The sequence below is a fragment of the Lichenostomus cassidix genome, chromosome 12 (assembly GCF_008360975.1).
Source record: "Lichenostomus cassidix isolate B80296 chromosome 12, HeHo_3.0, whole genome shotgun sequence".
Lineage (NCBI taxonomy): Eukaryota > Metazoa > Chordata > Aves > Passeriformes > Meliphagidae > Lichenostomus > Lichenostomus cassidix.
Window position 1 is genome coordinate 18342573 of NC_139493.1, and position 19963 is coordinate 18362535.

Consider the following 19963-nt stretch of genomic DNA (forward strand, 5'->3'; position numbering starts at 1 on the left):
CGCGGCGGCGGAAAGCGTCCGGCCGGGAACAGAGCCGCGGGCAAGGGGCGGAGCCACGGCCACGCCCCCCAGCCCCGCGGAACCTCCGTGCGCGGCGGGAGGAGCCGGCCGGGCCCGGCAGTGCAGCGCCACGATGAGCACCAAGCAGGTGACGTGCAGGTGAGCGCGGTGCGGCCGGGCCCGGAGCCCTCAGAGCCCTCACACCGCCCGGCCGGGCCCGGAGCCCTCAGAGCCCTCAGAGCCCTCACACCGCCCGGCCGGGCCCGGAGCCCTCAGAGCCCTCACACCGCCCGGCCGGGCCCGGAGCCCTCAGAGCCCTCACACCGCCCGGCCGGGCCCGGAGCCCTCAGAGCCCTCACACCGCCCGGCCGGGCCCGGAGCCCTCAGAGCCCTCAGAGCCCTCACACCGCCCGGCCGGGCCCGGAGCCCTCAGAGCCCCACCGCCCGGGCCCGAGCCTCAGAGCCCTCACACCGCCCGGCCGGGCCCGGAGCCCTCAGAGCCCTCACACCGCCCGGCCGGGCCCGGAGCCCTCAGAGCCCTCACACCGCCCGGCCGGGCCCGGAGCCCTCAGAGCCCTCACACCGCCCGGCCGGGCCCGGAGCCCTCAGAGCCCTCAGAGCCCTCACACCGCCCGGCCGGGCCCGGAGCCCTCAGAGCCCTCACACCGCCCGGCCGGGCCCGGAGCCCTCAGAGCCCTCACACCGCCCGGCCGGGCCCGGAGCCCTCAGAGCCCTCACACCGCCCGGCCGGGCCCGGAGCCCTCAGAGCCCTCAGAGCCCTCACACCGCCCGGCCGGGCTCAGAGACCTCACGCCTCCCTCACGCCTCCCTCACGTCCCGCTCACAACCCCCACATCCCACTCACAGCACGCCTCACACCCCTCCCGCAAACCCTCCTCTCACCCCCCCTTCGCCATCCCCCCACATTTTCCCTTCTCACATTCCCCCTTATCCCCCCTTACACACACACCTCACTCCCCACCTCATATCCCCTCGCCTCCCCTCAGAGCCCCTCAGTCCCCTCACACTCCCCAGCAACCCCGCTCCACACCTCCCTCACACACCCCCTCACCCTCGCAGCTCCCCTCACGCAGCACCCCCACTCCCCCAGAGCCGTGCGGGGTCTGCCCCTGCCGAGCGGGAGGTCGCGGATGCCGCTGGGGCAGCGCCGGCCGCATCGGCCCCCGGAGGCTGCCCGGGGTCCCGCGGGGTGCCAGGGGAACAAGCGAGCTCCAGCGTGGAAACAGCATGGAAAGGCTTCTCCAAGTCTCCTCGGGGAAGTGTTGCTGGCTGAAAGGGCAATCAGACGATAGAAGGGCTTCCCGAGGAGGTTTGGAGTGCCCATCCCTGGAGGGGGGCAGGGAACGCCTGGAGTGCTCTGGGCTGGGGGACAGGGTCACAGTTTGGACTCCACGGTCTGGGAGGGCTTTTCCAACCTGAATGATTCCGTGAGAAAACGAAACCATTCCTGCTGCCAGCAGTGCCTGCTCTGACGGGCTGTGTCTCTCCACAGGTACTACTTGCAGGGCGTGTGTCGGGAGGGAAGCAAGTGCCTGTTCTCCCATGATTTGTCTACCAGCAAATCCTCCACCATCTGCAAGTACTACCAAAAGGGGCAGTGTGCCTACGGTGCCCGCTGCAGGTAAACCCCTCTGTGTGCTCCGGCAGGGCAAGAGAGCTCATGTCCTGTCAGCTGTGCACCCAGGGCTGGCACAGAGCAAGGACACAGGACAAAGGCAATTATTAATTTGTTAAATATGACTTCTGCCAGAGCCAGAAGTGAAGTTTTGCTTCGACTCAGTTTCAGCAGTTGTTTTGCTCTGTAGAAATTGAACTTTGGGTTTAATGTGTGTTTGCCATCCAGCTCTTGCAGTCAGAGCTGCAGGTGCACGTGGAATAGGCATGGAGAGGCTGGAAGCTCCCAGTGCAGCTCTGAGCCATCCACTGCACAATTTTGGGGACTTGCAGCTCTGCCTCAGAGCAAAATTCCCTCACCATGCCCTCCTGGGTTGGTGGGAAGGCTGAGCAGTTGCACAGCATTCCCTGGAGTCTCCAGGTTAAAACTCCCCGAGGAATGCTCTAGGGAATGCTGTGCATTGGTTGGTGTTGGTGCACTGGGCCATCAGGGGTGTGCCACAGGCCAGCCCCTGGCTCCCTCCTGGAGGAGTTCCCTGGTGGGTGGGTGAGAGGCCTGTGTCTCACCTTGGAGTTCCCTCCTTGCCTCTTGCATGTGCCAGACTGGGATCAGGGGTTGGGCATCAGTGACTCCTGCAGCTTCCATCAGCTGCTCACGAGTAATGAATGTTGTGGGATGGGGCTGAGTTACTCACAGTGACCACAGAGTGATGACTGCAGACTTTGTGTTGTTTTCCAGCAGTTTTGCTGGAATTTGGGCACTTGGTGCACATGTCTGTGGGCATGTACAGGACCAGAAACAGAGATGGGGAATATTTCCGTTCCCATGAAAAATACAGTAGCATTTGGGTATGTGCATGGCTCTGCTGCAGCAGCCCCTTTACTTCCCTGGTTGCTCCTGCTCTGCTGCTGGCGTGTTTCCATGGTTCCACTGGATGTTAGGGATCCTTTCAGGGAGCAGCTGTGGGTTTGGTTTGTCCTTGTTGGGCAGGGGCAGGGTCCCGCCCCGTGCCGAGCCCTGATCCCGGTTTTCCTGCGGCAGGTATGACCACGTGAGGCTCCCGGCGCCGGGCGGAGCCGCAGCCCCCCCGCCGCCCCCCGCGGCCCCGGCCAGCCCCCGGCAGCCCCCCGAGCACGGCCCCGGAGCCACGCGCAGCAAGAGGGAGAAGAGGACGCTGGTGCTCAGGGACAGGAGTGAGTGGGAGGCTGCCCTGCCCATCCGTGGGGCTGCGGGGAGGGAGGTGGTGTCTCTGCTGGGATTATCTGAGTTTCACGGCCAGCTGGAGGGGTGCTGCCAGAGCTCCCACCCCGCAGAGCCTCCTGCCTGGAGACACTCTGCCTGGCAGTCCCTTTCAATGCCTGTGTGCAGGGTCTGGCTTCCATTCTGTCCCCTGAGGGATAGGGAGTGTTTTGTCCACCCTGACAGGAAAATGGAGTGAGGGGGATGTCAGGCTCTGCTCCCAGACAATCAGCAGCAGGACAAGAGGAAATATTCTCAAGCCAGGGGAGGTTCAGGGTGGACATCAGGAGGAGTTCCTTCTTGGAAAGGGTGGTCAGGCATTGGAAGGGAGTTTCCATCCCTGGAGGTGTCCAAGGAACACCTAGATGTGAGTGTGGAACACCCAGTGCTCTGGGCTGGGTGACAAGGTGGGGATTGGTCACAGGTTGGACTTGCTATTGGAGGCCTTTTCCAGCCTTAATGATTCTGTGAATTTTTAGTGTATTTGTATGGAGAAAACACCTTTGTTGTTGTGGTTGAACTTTTCAGTAGGTAATTTGGGAAAAGTCCTGTGATTTGTGAGCAGAAGGGCTTAGAGATGAGACTTCATTGAAAGGAAAACTAAATGAGGAGAGAGAGGAGCTGGAGCTGGTGTTGAATGCCTGTGCTTGTCCCTGCCCAGATCTGTGCGGCTCGAGCGAAGAGAAGCAGCGGCCCAGTGCTCCCAGTGCCCCCAGTGCCATGCCGTGCTGCAGTGAGCCTGCTGACAGCCTGGAGAGCAAGCCCCATTCCTACCTGGAAGCCATCTGCAGCGGCCTGGAGGAGCCAGGGCCAGCCCCCTGCCCCGGGGAGGGGGAGCAGCTGTGTCCCTATGCTGCCGCCGGCACGTGTCACTTCGGGGAGCGCTGCCTCTACCTGCACGGGGACCTGTGTGAGATCTGCGGCCTGCAGGTGCTGCACCCCTTCGACCAGGAGCAGAGGAAAGCCCACGAGATGGTAAAGAGGGAACTGAGCCATTTGCTCTGCTCAGGGCAGGCTTTGGGCTGGCTGAAGTGTAGAAGAGCCTGTTCCAAAGAGCTTTTGTTTTACTGCTTGTCTAGCCACACAATGGTTCTGAGAGTGGTCTGCTCAAGCGTCTGGGGCTGAATTGGCAATGATACTGCAGGTAGCAGCTTGAGGTTTTTCCCATTTCATCCTCCTCAGAGACTGGCCTGCAGCCTTCTCCCACAACACCCTGGAAGTCTCCCAGGAGAATGTCTTTTGGAGGTCTTCGAGTGAGTCATCAGCTCACCTTGCAGTGCTGTGGGAGTGTGAATGGGTTGTGGATTGTCACTGCTGGGATGAGAAGTGCTGGAGGAAAGCCTGAAATAAGAGACTAATTCCTTAATTGGCTAAAAATTAGGCTCTGGTGAATGAATGTAGCCTTAATTATAATCAGAGGAACACCTTGAGTGTGGTACCTATTCAGTGAGATGTTTTTTGTTTGAAGCATCAAATAATTCAATACCTGTTCCATGACAGAGATGCAGAAAGGGGTGAATGAAGCATCTTTATTTCTGACAGATGAGAGGACATTAAAGACTGAAATATCTGATTGAATTTAATGTTCTTCAAATTAAACTATGACAGTGGCAGGTAGGAATGATGACCTTAATGAGTGTTCCATGTTCTCCCTGCAGTAGATGCTTCCCACAGGGCCTTTAGTTGGACAGGCTGGCAGGTGGGCTGCACTCACAGTGCTCTCTCTCCCGTGACAGATGTGCATGGCAACGTTTGAGCACGACATGGAGAGGGCCTTTGCCTTCCAGGCCAGCCAGGACAAGGTGTGCAGCATCTGCATGGAGGTGGTGTATGAGAAACCCTCAGCCTCGGAGAGGAGGTTTGGGATCCTGTCCAACTGCAACCACACGTACTGCCTGTCCTGCATCCGCCAGTGGAGATGTGCCAAGCAGTTTGAGAACCCCATCATCAAGTGAGTGCTGGCAGAGGGGAGTGAGCCTGCTCACCAGGGAGCCTGGAGCTGCAGATACTAACAGAGCTGGGAAAGTCCTGCTCCAGGTGCTGGCCAGGCCCAGGACTGGGCTGTGAGAGTTGCCTCCACGAGCAGCTGGATGCACTGGGTGTCCTTTGGTAATAGTTCCTCCATGGGGAGTTTGGCCTGTGGCAGCTGAGCCCTCTCTGATTGTGTTGTCAGTGGGCAGAGTGGACTCTGGAACAGCTGGGACCTTGTAAAGCTCTGCCCCTTGCACTGACCTGTGTGCGAAACCAAGAACTTTTTTCCTATGTTTGGGCTTTGTTATGGGATTTTTCCCTAACTTACAGCTTACTCCAGGTAAATGTCCCACTAACCACACATTTATCTGTGTCTGAGTGAATGCCTTTGTTTTCTAGCTCAGTAAAAAATATATTCCAAACATGTTCTTCCTCAGATGGGAACATTTAAAACATCCACTTAGGGAAGTTTCCTTTTTTGAGCATCTCTCTCAAGTTACAAACATGGTAAAGAAAAGGTGGGAAATATTTTCAGTCTTCTGCCAAAACAGACTTTTCTGCACAACTTTGGAGTAAAAGTTTATTGTATTTCAGAAGGCTGAGACACTGAGTGTTTTTACAGAGTTTTGGCTTCCTGCTGCAGAGAATTCTGCACTCACAGAATGCAGTTTGTTTGTGCAGATTGAGGAAATCCCTGTTGCTTTTGTTTATGTCCAGAAACAAACACAAGCCCTGGGTGCCCTGAACGGGGTTATTCCAAGTGGAACTCCCAACAAATGCACACAAAAGTGCTGTGCTAAGGTGGGAGAAGGCGTCTGCTGCCTGAGGTGACAAACTTCCCACTGCCCATGGCAGATTTCTGGAGGGATTCAGTCTCTGGAGGTAACAGCATCTCTTTTGTCCTGCTCCTCAAGGTCCTGTCCCGAGTGCCGGGTGATCTCCGAGTTTGTCATCCCCAGTGTATACTGGGTGGAAGACCAGGAGAAGAAAAATGAGCTGATTGAAGCATTTAAGCAGGGAGTGGGGTAAGTTCAGGAACCACCCACACTTCTCGCATTGTTCTTTAGCTGCTCTAAGACTCTGTCAATTGCTGAGCCTTTATTTTTAAACTTAATGGAATTACAGACCATTCTACAGAGAGCTGCTCATCTCTGTTCACACTTCTGCTTAACTTCGTGGCTGTGTAATTGTAGTTCAGAAATTCAACCTCACTGTGCTCAGAAATGCTGAAGTTATTTCAGCTCACTTGCCAAAATTGGCTTTGTGTGACTCCTGTGGATCCCTCAGCCATAATTGCCTGGAAGGTTGTTGGTGACTGAGGAGAGGGAAAATGTAACAGTGGGATACAAATTCACAGGGCTTTTGTAATGTCTGCTGGAAATGGCAAATACTCCAGGAGTGCATTCCTTGTGCTGTCCAACAGCAATCAGGCTGGAATGTGTGAGGCCTGTGCTTCACAGAGCAGTGAGAAACTGCCCCTTCTCTCCTGCTCCCTCCTTGCAAGGTGAACAGGCAGAGCTGGGCTGGCAGTTTCCTCTTCAGCAGTTTTTCAGTGTAGAACAATCCAATCCGCAGATCCTGTGAGGATCCACCCTGTACCAAACTGCTGTGCAGCCAGGACGGCTTGGGGGACCAGCAGAGCTGAGGGAAACTTAAATTAACCAAGTATTGGCACAGACCTTTCAAAGCAGGTGAAGGGAGGAATTGGGTCACAAAAATATACTGGTAGGAAATGCAGGAGAAAACATCGGCTAGAAAAATTGTTCTTTGAACATCCTTCACTTTCCACATCTTAGAACAGTTCCGTTGTATTTGATTTATGATGCTTTTTAATGTGTTTTTTTTCCACTTCTAATGATTTTTGCCCTCTCTTTGGCTGCTTTCAGCTGGGGAATGGGAGGCCAAAGCTCTGGCTGTTACCAGGAGCATCACTGAAGCTGTGGGGACTGAACTGCCTCTCCTTCCCTTCCAGCTGCAGGCATTAACCCTCTCTCTTCTCATTAACCCAGGAAAAAGCCCTGCAAGTACTTTGAGCAAGGGAAGGGAACATGTCCCTTTGGAGGGAAGTGTCTTTATCTCCATGCTTATCCCGACGGGACGCGAGCTGAGCCTGAGAAACCCAGGAAACAGCTCAGCTCCGAGGGCACTGTGCGGGTAAGGAGTGCCCTGCTGTGCCCCAAACCTCCTCTTGGGGTCCCCTGAGCTGCTGGGGATGGTTTCTGCTATGCAGGACAAGTGCAAAAACCTCCTTTCAGTGTTCCTTGGGCAAAGGTTTGTTCCTGGGGGAGGGAGAAGGCGCCACTCAGTTAACTGCAAAATATTGTCACTGGTTTTTCAACCTTCTGTGACAAAGCTTTCCTCTCAGGAATCCTGCCTTTAAAGCTTTCACCCACAGTACTGACTGTGCTGTGCTAGCAGTGAGGGTAGCTGAAAAGGGTGAAAGTGGTGGTGGCTCTGCCCCAAGCCTGCCCTCAGCGCAGCCCAGCTGGGTTCGCTGCCTGTTCTGGGGCACGTGAGCCTGGCTGCCACCCTGAACTCAGCAGCACAAACCCAGCTTTGGGATCTCGACTTGTGCCTGGTTTTGAATGAGGCAGTGCCTGCCGAGGGCAGCACTGTGCCGGCTCTGGGGCTGGCTGGTGCTCAGGCAGCCTTTTCTCTCTTGCAGTTCTTCAACTCGGTGCGCCTGTGGGACTTTATCGAGGACAGGGAGAGCAGGAGCGCGCCCAGCACGGAGGACGAGGTCACGGAACTGGGGGAGCTCTTCATGCACCTCTCTGGGGCTGAGGAGGATCCCACTGCTGCCCCCTGAGGACACCCACAGCCCCTCTGAGCCCAGCAATGCAGCTATTTATTAGCCATGCTTTTACTCTCTCCAGCACAGGTAGAACAAATGTGCCCTGGTGGTGACTTGTGCAGTCCTGGTAAAGTTTTCAGATAGTTTTTATATGGCAAAAAAAAAAAAAAAAAAGACTAAAATATATTTTAAAAAAAATAAATTGGCTGCATGGAAAAAAATCCCTTAGTCCCAGGAAGGGTTTCTCCCTCTCTGGCCTAACATATGCTGTCTTGTGAGCAGAGTGGTAGTGTAAATCCAGGTCCAGTGAAAGCTTAAGCTGGTAAAAACTGTTGCTAAATAGAGTTTGGGTGCTTTTGGGTTTTTTTTCTCCACTAAACCAGCTAAATGTATAACTACAAAACCCACTGGGAATAATGGTCAGTGTAGGGTTTTCTCTTTAAACAGGAGCTGGTATGTTATACCTCAAATAGTTCCTGGAGTTCAGAGTAGTTTCCTGCACTCCTAGGGGAGTGTCTGGGGCTGCCAGGGCCTGGCTCTCAGTGTGCTGCCAGCTGAGTCTCTACCTGTTTTACACTAATTAAAGTGCACAGAGGCAGGAGTGGCTCTGGAGCACTTGCTGTGAAGCAAATGCAGCTGCACTGATTCCTAAACTCAGGCAGAGAACGCTGGTGGCACAGGGCAGAGCTGAACTGCATTTCCTGCACAAAGTGGAGCTTGGAAACTGCAGTGTGAGGGAGGTGTTGTCACTACTGCTGGCCAGTCCTGACCAGGAGTGGCTCTGCTGCTCCTCCAGTTGCCTTCTCCACAGCAAAGCCAGCAATGCTGAAGGCCCAGGAGGGGTGAGGGATTAATGCACATCTCTGCTGAGTTAACAGAATTGTTACTGAATTCTGCTTTTGTTAAAAATGTGATTTCTGTTTGTGTGGCCAAAGCAGTTTGATTGTGACATTTGATACCAGAAGTTAGTTCTGCTCAGTCATTTGTATTAATTTTGCAGTTAAAGCAAGAATTCAGTGTGCACACAAGTGAAATGGCTGCTGAGTAACAGCATGGACACACCTGAGTCAGAGCTGTCAGACTGACTCAGGGCCTTGCAAACCACTTGGGCTGAGAGTGAGACACTGACTGATCAGTGCTTGTAAATGTAAACAGAGCTTGGTTGCAATGGAAGGCAGGGATGGAGTGGTTTGGTTATTATCTGGGCTGGTGACACCAGGCTGGAAACAGCAGGAACCTTAATCTGGGATTCAACCATCTGTAAATGGCACCAAAGCAGCCACTCCAGGATTATCCATTCAGCTGCTGCTGGCATTTCTGGGTCAGGATGGTGACACTGCAGCTGGGAGAGGGAGAGCTCCTCCCCTCTGCCCTGCACTTCCCCACACTGACCCTGCCAGCTGTGCCCTCTGCTCTGACCTGGGAAATCCAACTTCTCCATCATGATTTCCCCCTGGAAGTTAATTTTTAGCAGAGCTCACTGCAGTCAGCCCTGGCTGTAGCAGTGTCTGTAAGAGACATCAACTCTCAGCTTCTCGATAAAACTGGCCCATGAAGGCTCCAGGGGAGCTCTTAAGTCCTGTCAGTGCAATTAGCCAGCACTAATTACAAAGGTGAAGGCAAATTATGCCTAAGCAAGATGTCATACACTAAGTGAATGTTCCAAGGGCACCCAAGCACCCTTTCTACCCCAAAATACTTCCACAGCCCTCACCCCCCACTGAAGCTCATCTCCATCTGCTCCTGCTCTTTTTTTTTTCTAGAAATACTGTCAGTCATACACCAAACAAACCAATGGAGAGGCTGTTCTCTACCTTAAACAAGACATTCCTGATTTACTTTGCCCCAAGAAGCCATGAATAAATAGTCTGAAATGAAAAAGATAACATGATTCTCAAAGCTACCTAGGGACTTAAAAAGTCTGAGTTTTTAAGTTCTACATTCAGCATACTTCATTTAATTGGACATCAAGTGCTGGCTAAAGTAAACCTATTTATCAAAAATATTTTATTTTTTCAAGAGACACAATCTGGTTTACAAAGCATGGGTTAATGGTTTCTTTTGGAAAATCTGAGTTAAAGTAAAAGCAGCTTACCAGTTCTGGTTGGTTTTTTTCTTGCCCCTTTTAAAGATTATAATGAAGTTAAAATTAGAGATAAATAATGTTTAGAGAGATGTGCAGCCAAAATATCAAGAATATTATTAAAAACCAGACAGAACTATATGGAACAGTCTCCTTCACGTCTCAATTTACTATTTAGGAAGCAAGGCTTACTGTCAATTATCACCTTAAGGGTTAATATTCCACCCTTCTTGTGTTCTGGAATACTCTGAGGACAAACTGGAGATTATTCCTGTGTCTGGCTCTCTTCCTTTTCACAGTAGTTTTGTGGGGTTTTGTTGCTGCAAAGCAGAAGCTGCAGTGGCTGTTTGGCATTCCAGGGAGAGCTGGACACAGGAATTGTCACAATCCACAGCAAAGGCATTTCCAGCAGCTTTGGGGTGGAGGTGACAGAGGTCACAGCCAGCCCCTGTCACCACTCCCTGCTGTGCACTCACGGAAAGGCAACATCATGAGGTGGCCTTCCATTCTTGCCCCTAACAACCATTCAGCCAAGACAAAATACTCACTTTCACCCTAATAAACAGGAGAAAACAGCAAACGGTGCAGGGGAGCAGCCTGAGAGCACAGCAGTGTGGGTGTCCAAAGCAGCTCTGCTGAAAGATCATTGCAGTAGGAGAAAAGTTGTCTTGTCATGGGACTGGAAATCTAGAGCTTGTTTTATCAAGTGTTTTTACTTGCACTGCTGTTATTTAAGAGTTACTTTTTAAAAATTATTCAGAATGTCACTTCCTGAGTTTTCCAAATGCAGATGTCCCAGTCAGAACTGTGGATGACTATGTTAAAATAATGACATTGAAATCTTAAACCTAAAATTTAATTTATTTTATTAAAATAAGATAATCAGAGGAACCTTGGCTTACAATAAATGCATTTTCTCAGGAGCAATAAAAACAAAATTAAAACCCAAATCAACAAGAAAAACTGTATATGCTCAGTTTCCTCTTGCTAGTGCATCTCTTGGACGACAGCTTGCGCTGGGATGCAGGAGATGGGAACATCCCTCAGCCTTTTCCAGCCCCAGCATTCCTCACTCCCCCCTGGCTGGGCTGCAGAACAGGTCCATAGTACCAAAGGCAGCTGGGAGGCTTTCAAGATGACCAAAGCAGGACTGGCTCACTTCCTTCTCTGAGCAGGACAATTCACAACAGATTCCATCCTTTTGCAAGAGTTTTTCTTCTATGTGCAAAACTATTGCAAAACTATTTTGTGTTGAATTAGCATTTGAACTTAATTCATTGGCTTGGTGAAGCTCTTAGGCAGGAGCTGATTTCCAGAGTTATTTCCTCTTCGCACTCCAGGCACAACTCCCCACGGTGAGGTGGCACTTGGGGCAGTCAGAGCACCAGAACAACATCCATCACCCATCCTCAGAGCCATCCTGGCTGTGGAAAACCCCCACTGAGCACACATCAGACCCAGCCAGAACCACTGCCAAAGAAACAGCCATCGCTTCTGGGAAGGGGAAAATAAGGCTCAAGTGCATCTATTAAAAAAATAGTAATAGATCTCTTGATTTGTAGTCTGTTACCTCTCCCAGAACAAGAGATGGTAGCAAAGGCAATGAGGAGCTGTGTCCCTGCAGGCTGAGAACTGCACAAATCCGTAGCAGCTTCTTTGTAGGCGTGGGACGCAGAAGATCTGCTGGCGCTGAGCCTGGGCACCGAGGCATGGTGGGAAGCACAAGGCGTGTTCCTCCTGCTGCTCCCGAGCTGGGGGAGCTGGAGGGCAGCAGCAGCTCTAGAACACGGGCAGCCTGGTGGAGGTCAGTGTGCACGAGTTGATGTCCTCGGTGTGCGCGGCGCGGTGCAGCGACGGCTCCGAGGCGCTCCGGTTGATTTTGGGGAGAGAGTGCTGCAGCAGCTCGATGGACGACAGGATCTGAGGGGAACAGCAGCTTAGAACAGCCTGGGCAACAGCAGCTCCCTCTTTCCACCTCAAACGTTCATTCATTCCTTGCTCAATTCAACTATGGCTCTAAGAGTATCTTTAATGCTCCACGGGGCACTGAAAACACCTCCCAGCTGGAGAAATCCAACTCTGCCACCCCATGTCAGTGCTGTGAGGAGCCCTAGGGTGTTTTTCATCAGTTCACAGACATTAGGATCAATTAACAAACATCTAAACCATCCTCCAGTACAGCAGCAAGGAACAAACTGCATCTTCTGCCTGACATTTAGAAAGACCTTTTCAAACAATACTTGATTACAACAGCAAAAAGTTATTCTTCCAAAATCTGCTGATATTTATTTCCAGCTATTTGAGTATTAAAAACTACCTTCATCATCCTCATAGTGGCAGGAAAAGGTAAAGTACCCCTCGTAAAAATACCAAAAATTGCTCCATGAATTTACATCCCCAGTGGATCTTGTTTGCTTGTTCCAAGTTGTGGGGAAGGAAAGGAGGAGTGGCCTCTCATTTCCCTCAACTTTACACTACAGTAAAATGCCTGTGCAGAGATAGATTTCATTTTCAGAGTGTCAGGGTGGGGTTTGGCTGATCTCTAGACAGGCCAGGTGCTGAAAGCCTGCTCTGGTGTTAGTCCAGCACAGCCTCAGCCTGCACACTGTGCTTGATGAACTTGACAGAAACTACCACTACAAGCAAACAGCACAAGAGCTGAATTAGCAATCAAGACACAAACAGGACACAGGCTGCACCTGACAGGAACCAAAACTTCAGACTAGATCCTTTGGTGTGCTAATGGCTGTTGCTGAAGTACTCAGAGTGCTGTGCACAACACTCACCTGGGGGAACAGAGGTCGTTCTTCCCGAACTTTCTTCAAACAATCTGCTACGAGTCTCTTCATTGCTTTGGGGCAGTTCTTGTACAGCTTGCTGAGGTCTGGGGAAGCATAGCCTCGGCCAACCATGAAAATGATCTGCAAAACAACCAAAACCAGCTTACAGGAGGGGCCTCACTGCTGGGTGGCTCTAGTGTCCCCCAAGGTGATTAAAGCCAGTCCCAAAGGACTAAATCACACAAATATTCAAAGGTTTCACAATAGTTACTGGGCTTTTTCCCTTAGTAAAAAAAAAACCAAATCCAATCTTCCTGATGTAACAAGAGCATATTTAACACCAAAAGGGAAATTTCCCATAACTGCAAATGTATGAACTAAGATTTTACTGTGCAATAAAAGCTTTAACCTGGGAATAAATTACCAGGGCACTTCAAATGTTCAGAACAAGGAATTATTTTTCCTTTGAGCAACTGTCACTGTCACTACTGAAGTGACCATTCAGTTCCAGATTTACTGCTGAACCAAAGTGGATTGTCACCAACATTTCAGTTGTTCTGCATTTGTATTTATCCTGCATTTCTGGAGGACAAGGGAATGTGCCATGCCCAGAAATAAACTGGAATGTTCAAAGAGGGTTTCTCACCTGATCTCTGTTGTTGATGTGGGAATAGGGCAGCTCTCCTGTCATCAGCTCATATAACACTATTCCATAGGAGTAGACATCTGACTGGAAGCTGAAGGGGTTGCTGTCCTGCATCCGGATCACCTCTGGGGCCTGGGCAGGGAGAACAAATCCAATTAGGAAAAATATTAACAGAAGTTACAACCAGAAGGGGAGAACATTTGGGAAGCAGAGACAAGTGAGTTCAACTAGAAATGAGTGAGCAAAGGGTGCCCCAAACCTTTGAGGAGTTTACCTAAAGCTCTGGAGAAGTTCAGGCAGGACTACTCCACATCTTATGAAAAATATCAATACAGTTCAGAGCACACAAAAAGAAAAACAGTGCTTTAACTGAACAAGCATTTTGCCATTAGAGAAATTGTTATTATTTGTATTTGTAACATTTATAATATTTATTGACTCTGTTACAACTTACACAGAACTGAGCCTGAGTTTTGCCAGTTCTTAAACAGGTATCAGTGTTGAAGGGGAAAAATACAAAATTCTAATCTCTTGTAAATTGATACCAAACATGGTCAGGAAATGTGAAAGCCAAATACAAAATAGCACATCCTGAAGACCAGAGGGAAAAATGCAGGAACATTTTAGCATCTTTGTAAAACAAAGCAAAACTATGAAGCTAAATAACAAAAATCGTTTGAAAAAACCAAGGTGAAAGTTATTAAAAATAACTTTCCGACTGGCTAAGATTTTTGTTTCCCTCCTAAAGAATCCCCTCAGAATTACTGAGCAAAGCTCTGAAGTACAACAGCACAACAAGAAGGAATCACAGGAACTTGTGAGGAAACAGAAACAACCTCCCCTTCTAGGTAATGACAGCTCAGCAAAGGTGGGCTGTAAATTATTAAAATAAAAAAGAGAATAAAAGAGAAAACCTGCAAAGAGCAAATATGCAGGGTTTTTCCCCCAAGGACTGTTTCCTGTATACAAATACATTGTACACCATTGAGTAAATTAGTTTTAAATCTCTCTTAGGGAAAGCTTAAAAAAATTGGGCTTTTTTGTAACATTTTTTAAAGAAATGTTTCTGCTTTTGTAACTTTGTTTCAGGTGATGTGTGTATTTAAGGAGCCCAAACCAGTCCTGGCTAAGCATGCTGATATTTTTATAAACACTCCCAGCCCTAAATATTTAAAATAGCTCACAAAGCCCAAAGCAGAACCCTTGGGTGGCTGGTGCCTGCTTGGCACAGTTAAGCCCTCCAGCACTTCAATGGGAACTTGTCCTACAAGTGGATAAAAATCCACACAGGACTAACAGAGCTGAATGTTCCAAAGAGTGAACTGACCAAAGGCACGAGGAGAACAGCACTGAAAAGCAGGAATGTTTTGCTCACCATCCACAGGATTGAGCCCGTGGGTTGCTCCACCTGCTGAGATCCACTCCACCTGGACTTTACAGTTGCCAGACCAAAGTCTCCTATTTTCACTGTGAGGCCTTCATGAAGAAAGATATCTATGTTTTTGTTAAAGAAACTCTGCAAAACATTGGAGCCAACAGTTGTGTATTTTCTGACCTGACCAAGTGCTGATTGTTCAATTTAAAGCTGCTATGAGCTGTGTGTGAAACAAAGCCAAAGGGATTTGATGGCATCCATGTTTACATTAACACTGAACACTAAAGCACAGCAGATGTTTCAGCATTATTTGTAGATTTATCTTGGTGGTGAGCTAGGACAGAAATCAACAGTTAATTATCATCCATGGCTGCAGCTCCTTAAGTAAGTGGTGCCCAAAAAGGGAAACAGCACAGAGGCCTCACAATTCAGAAAAGAAAAAAAAAACAATTACAAGAAGAAATAAGTATCAAAATAAAATCTATTTCCATAAAGTTCTCTGGCAGATCTCCTGAGATTTAATTATGATTTTAATTGGAAATATATCCAGACTATTTATAATTATCTCCTTAATGTATCTGTCTGTAACTGATACCAGCTCTTTGTTGGGGTTATTTTAAGAAGACACCATTTAATGATTCCACTTCGGAGTATTTCAAATGATAATTCAGAAATATAAACATGACTGACTCCTTCTCATTTCCAGGTCAGGAGCAGAGCTAATTTATTTCACAAAAATGATCATCATTGTCAGGAAGCACAAATTTCTTATCTCCTATACACTAATTTGTTTTTTCTACTTTAACTGCAAATGGGATCCTCTGAAATCCTGGAACTACTGAACTTGGCGTATTTTTTACTGATGACATTTGCAAGACATCCTGCTCCCATTTCATGGAAGGAAGCCCCAGTTTCTGCTGGTGGCTCCATGGATGTTCCTGGCAATTCCAAAAGCAGCATTTCCAAGGGGAAAGCCATAAGTCCACAACATTTTCCCTCCAGATGCATTACTAAATATACATTTTTGCATGAAATATAATGGCAAAAGGCTGCCTTTTCTCAAGTTTAAAGTAAGACTCCGGGCTTCATTTCTGCCAGGCATGTGGGGTATTCTAAATATATTAAAAATATGTGAGAAGCAGAAACCAACCCCACGTGCACACACAGATTAACAGACACACACATCTCCCATCAAGTGAGGAGTGCAGCATTTGGGTAACAGAGCATTGAATAAACACCATTTCAGTGAAGTGAAAGACTTCTGGAGCACAACTGTTGCACATCTTTACCCCAAGTGTGGTAAACAAGCACAGATGTTCTATGGAAGTCCTTGCTAAAAAGCAGATTCTTGCTCATTGACACAGATTGCTCATTAGTAGTTCTATATATATAAATATATATATATATTTGAAATAGCTATTTCAACCCCCTCAAAAAGCTCTCCATATTACCAATAAATCACAGACTGAAGAAAACGGGATTCAGAAAGGATACTATTGGATTTCATGTCTCTGTGGATGATGTTCTTTGCATGCAAGTAGCTGTGAAGGGAAAAGCAGAAGAGAGCCATGAGTACAGCTGCTCACAAGCAGCATTTTCATTCCCCACAGACACAGGACAGGTTATTGCACACTCAACCCCTTCCCACACCTCTGGCTGTTTAGGATGAGTCCACTTTGGGAACAAAGAAATGCAGAAATGTCAGGAAGAAGGGTGGCATCAGCTCCTTTAACCCTGAAAAACTGGGGCTGTTCTCATACCCATGAAATCTGTATCCTATGCTGAAGTTTACTGCTCCAAACTCCCTTGATTTACATTTTCCCACTTGCCTGGTGTCTGACTGGAAACCTGAGCCCTGTTGTTTTTATATACATGGATGAGCACTGGCAGCAGCAGCTGCTTCTGTGCTCCCACCATCAGAAAAGGCTGCAGGAGCACAGAGGTGAGGCCTGGAGTGACTAAGGCAGCTGGAAATGCTTCCAAAATCCACCTGTGTGAGTCCTGTGAACAGGGACAGCCATCCCTCATCTCACAGGAGTACTGAGTATAAATCAGGGGTTGTCAAACACTGGGATGGTACAGAAAGGAACACAGGGAAGGAAAAGCCCCTTAATTCTGTATTCAGAACAGGATTTCACCTCGTGCACTATAGCAAGCCCTCCAGCTGTAAAAGCAGGTAAAATACAGAAAATCTAATTGAAAAATGACATGAGCTAAGGTAAGAATCCATGGGAAAAATGACTAAATCAAAGCACAACTGCACCCAAGAGTGCTGAGCTAAGACTCTTTCCTTGGTTGCCCACTTTGGCTCTTCCAGCACTCCCCATTTCAGGCTGGGGACAGAAGGCAAGGCCATTGTAAGGCCAGCTGGTGGCACTCACTCCATGCCCTGCGCCGTCTGGCGGGCGATGTCGATGAGCTGGAACATCTGGAACTTGGTCTCCTGCACGTGCAGATGTTTGTAGAGGCTGCTGCCCTCACACCACTGCGTGACAATGGCCAGGTTGTCCTTGGTCATGTAGCCCATGAAGAGCAGGATGTTCACATGCCGAGTCTTCCTAACGGAGAGCACAGAGAGCTGTCAGTGCCTGTAGACAAAACACTTTCCAAGGCTTTTAAAAGACACCCCTGACTGAAGGGATTTCATCTTTGGAGTCCTAGGCAAATGTGTGAGTGAATTTGGGTTTAAAAATAATAAAAATATGCCACAGTTGCCAACCTTTCATATATATTTTTTAATACTTTTAGTTACAATACTTCCTTTCAGTTATGTAAAATCAACACTTAAGAAAAAGATGTTGTGAAAATTCAAATGTTTTGACAATAGCCAACAGTCACACATACAAGTGGTATTAGAAGTTATTGGAATGTCAGAAATGACCCTGAAAGCTGTGAAAAATTGGCAAGTTCAGCTAGAAGACTGAATCCCAAGAGGAAATCAAAGGATAACTATAAACCCTAAAGGAATTAGCAGATGAGAAGATGATTTTTATGTATCTAATTTGGTCTTTTTCAGGAGTAACATCACACACACTTCACTGGACACTAAAAAAACCTCAGTATTTGAAGCAGAAAACAGTTACACTGAGCAGTGTGTATGTTTAAGGGGAAAACAAGTTATTCTGTTGCAATTTTAAGACCATCAGTTCAAGTATTCTGCCTGCTGGTGAGAATTAGAGCAGAATTAATTAATCCTCCCCTTTCACTGCCCAGTGGGACCTGGACAATTGTGGGTGTTAACACACATGTGGTGTTACCACAGAAATACACTGAACTATGACTGTCTTTTTAATTCTTCTCTGGAATCTGCTTTTTGTGCCTATCAAACACAGAATGTTGGGCCAGAAGGGTCAAAGGAGGACTGGGAGTCAAATGCAGCTCCTGGAAGAGCAGAATTGAGCAGTGAAACACCAACTCACCTCAGGACAGCCACTTCATTCCTGAAAGCCTGGAACTGTTCTGGGGTTGGGTCCACAACCTTTAGGATCTTCACTGCTACATCCCCTGAAATACATTTCCCAGAGGAGTTAGGAAAAATGAAGCTTTTTAACTCTCCAAAATAGCCTTAATACACAATGTAATTAAAATTCATCATTTGTGCATAGCACACCTCTACTAATTAGTACAAAGGTCAAGATTTCCCTGCAGACAAATTTCTGTGGTACCAAGCAATTAATTTACCTGAATTCCTACCTAATGGGAAAAGTCCTTAATTAATTGTTCACACACTTCCACTTTTTAAGGGCTATGGCTGGCTAGAATGCTTTTTGCAGGACATACACACACACCTTTGTGTTTTTATTACCGAATTTACATATTGTTTATGTATATAATCTATATATGAAAGTACAGCCCTTCATTTGAGCATATCAGAAAAGCTAACACCTCTCCTTAATACAGAATTTCTTTAATTACTAATTTAATTCTTGATATATGAAGAGGCACAAATTTCCAATTGAAATAAATACTACCAAGAAGTTATTTTTTTATTACTTTGTTCAAGGAGATCTTACTGAACTTATTTTTCCCCTTGATTTCTGTGCTCTATTTCAGTTCCATAATGAAAATCAGAAACTCTTCATTACTTTTAGTATAATAACAGTGCTTCCCTTGCTGCTGACAGTATTTGGGCTTTAAGACATGCAAGTATTCACTCAGTAAAAACAGAGGGCAGCAAGTTTCCAGATTTGTTTTGTCAGCTTTTTTCATGACAATACTACTATTTACAATAGGGCCTGGAGGGGTTTCTGTGTGTTTCTTTTCAAAATCACAAGCCATGAATTTGGAAACAAATTCTGCAGCTCTGCAGTGTGCCTGTTTTCCAAATATTCCCACTCACTACATATCAAACTCTCACACTAAGCGTTTTTTCATTGAAAAATCTCCACAGCAGAAGCAATTTATGCTGATTTCCTTTCCCTCCCACCTTGAAATGAAGCATGCTAATTAAGCCACAAAGGTATTTAGAAAAGGTAAACATAATTTAACATCAGGCTGTGGAATTTCCCAGCCAATTCACTCCTGCTGATGGAAATCAAACCCTTTCCAGAAAACAAGCTGCTGTAGAACATGGGAATGAGAAATCAATGCAGTGAAAATGGAGATGCAGTTGTGAGGTTCAGGTTTTGGTGCTTTGCTTTCATTTCAGTGCTGCTCTTCCAAGGAAGTTCCTGTTCCTCCCCTGGTGCCTTTGGTGGCACCCAGCACCATTCAATCCATTTTTCCTGGGTTGCTGCCAAGAACTCACCGTGCCATTTGCCCTTGTAAACTGTCCCAAAAGAACCTGAGCCTATCCTGGTGGAGAGCATCACTTCACTGGCTTCTATCTCCCAGTAATAGCTGGAGTCTCTCTGGCCACGAGGCCTCTGCAACAGCAATGCACAGGGCTGTCAGTTCAGCATCACTTATGCTATACACAAACACAAGAAATTCAGTAACTCCCTTCATGCAAGGTCAAGATGGCCTGAAACCTTGAGGGTTTTGTCCAGAGGGACAAACCAGCACATTTGCTTGGATGTCTTAACTGCCTAAGACTTTATCATTTAGTTCTGCACTGGAAACTTACACCCTAATCTTAGATTTTAAGAGGAACAAGTATTTTATAATCAACTGTTGAAAGATATCTGAAATATTTAAGGTTGCTGGCTTCTTCAAAAGTACAATGCTAAAATTCTGCAACTCTTTTACATATTTAAATGGAATAAGCCAATAGATGAGAGCAGAATTCTCAAATGTCTAAGTGAGCAAAACTGTGAATCCCACTAAGCAACTCTACTTTCATTTTGAAAGCTTAGCAGCCTTCAAAAAATCCAAGGTATTGTTAATTATTATTCTAACTTTTCTTTCCTTCTCCCCACCCCTAAGTTTAAACTAAACCTTTGAGGGAAAACTTTCATTTTGTTAAATCTGTTTATCCCTGAGACATCTGACTCTCCAATG

The 19963-nt window shown here is 47.7% G+C and overlaps 2 protein-coding genes across 6 annotated transcripts in view; one reads left to right on the forward strand and one right to left on the reverse strand.

The window, feature by feature from the left end:
• Positions 1–28: 28 nt before the first annotated feature.
• On the forward strand, positions 29–9864 carry MKRN2 (makorin ring finger protein 2). 2 transcript variants are annotated; one of them, XM_085073081.1, is made up of 8 exons: positions 29–159; positions 1514–1642; positions 2678–2829; positions 3537–3850; positions 4612–4826; positions 5761–5871; positions 6856–7000; positions 7512–9864. In XM_085073081.1, exons 1-8 carry the CDS (start codon positions 134–136, stop codon positions 7653–7655), a joined length of 1236 nt encoding a protein of 411 aa, XP_084929207.1. In that variant the 5' UTR covers positions 29–133; the 3' UTR covers positions 7656–9864. The 2 variants fall into 2 exon arrangements, with proteins under 2 accessions (XP_084929207.1, XP_084929208.1); XM_085073082.1 differs by lacking the exons at positions 29–159; positions 1514–1642; positions 2678–2829 and adding an exon at positions 3012–3242.
• A 701-nt stretch (positions 9865–10565) lies between these two features.
• Positions 10566–19963, reverse strand: part of RAF1 (Raf-1 proto-oncogene, serine/threonine kinase) — a 37823-nt gene continuing 28425 nt past the window's right edge. For all 4 annotated transcript variants that reach the window (XM_085073076.1, XM_085073078.1, XM_085073077.1 and 1 more), the window contains 8 exons: positions 19272–19389; positions 17944–18028; positions 16906–17082; positions 16019–16065; positions 14525–14643; positions 13150–13281; positions 12510–12644; positions 10566–11643 (listed from right to left, as the gene is read on the reverse strand). In XM_085073076.1, coding sequence (XP_084929202.1) covers positions 11503–11643; positions 12510–12644; positions 13150–13281; positions 14525–14643; positions 16019–16065; positions 16906–17082; positions 17944–18028; positions 19272–19389 — 954 coding nt within the window. In that variant the 3' untranslated portion in view covers positions 10566–11502. The remainder of the gene's footprint in view (positions 11644–12509; positions 12645–13149; positions 13282–14524; positions 14644–16018; positions 16066–16905; positions 17083–17943; positions 18029–19271; positions 19390–19963) is intronic.

Excerpts from the sequence above, each read along its gene's own strand:
- MKRN2 (XM_085073081.1), top strand. The coding sequence starts at position 134 with ATGAGCACCAAGCAGGTGACGTGCAG. Across the intron at positions 2,830-3,536 it reads GCTGGTGCTCAGGGACAGGA|ATCTGTGCGGCTCGAGCGAA; the intron begins GTGAGTGGGAGG and ends GTCCCTGCCCAG. Across the intron at positions 3,851-4,611 it reads AGAGGAAAGCCCACGAGATG|ATGTGCATGGCAACGTTTGA; the intron begins GTAAAGAGGGAA and ends CTCCCGTGACAG.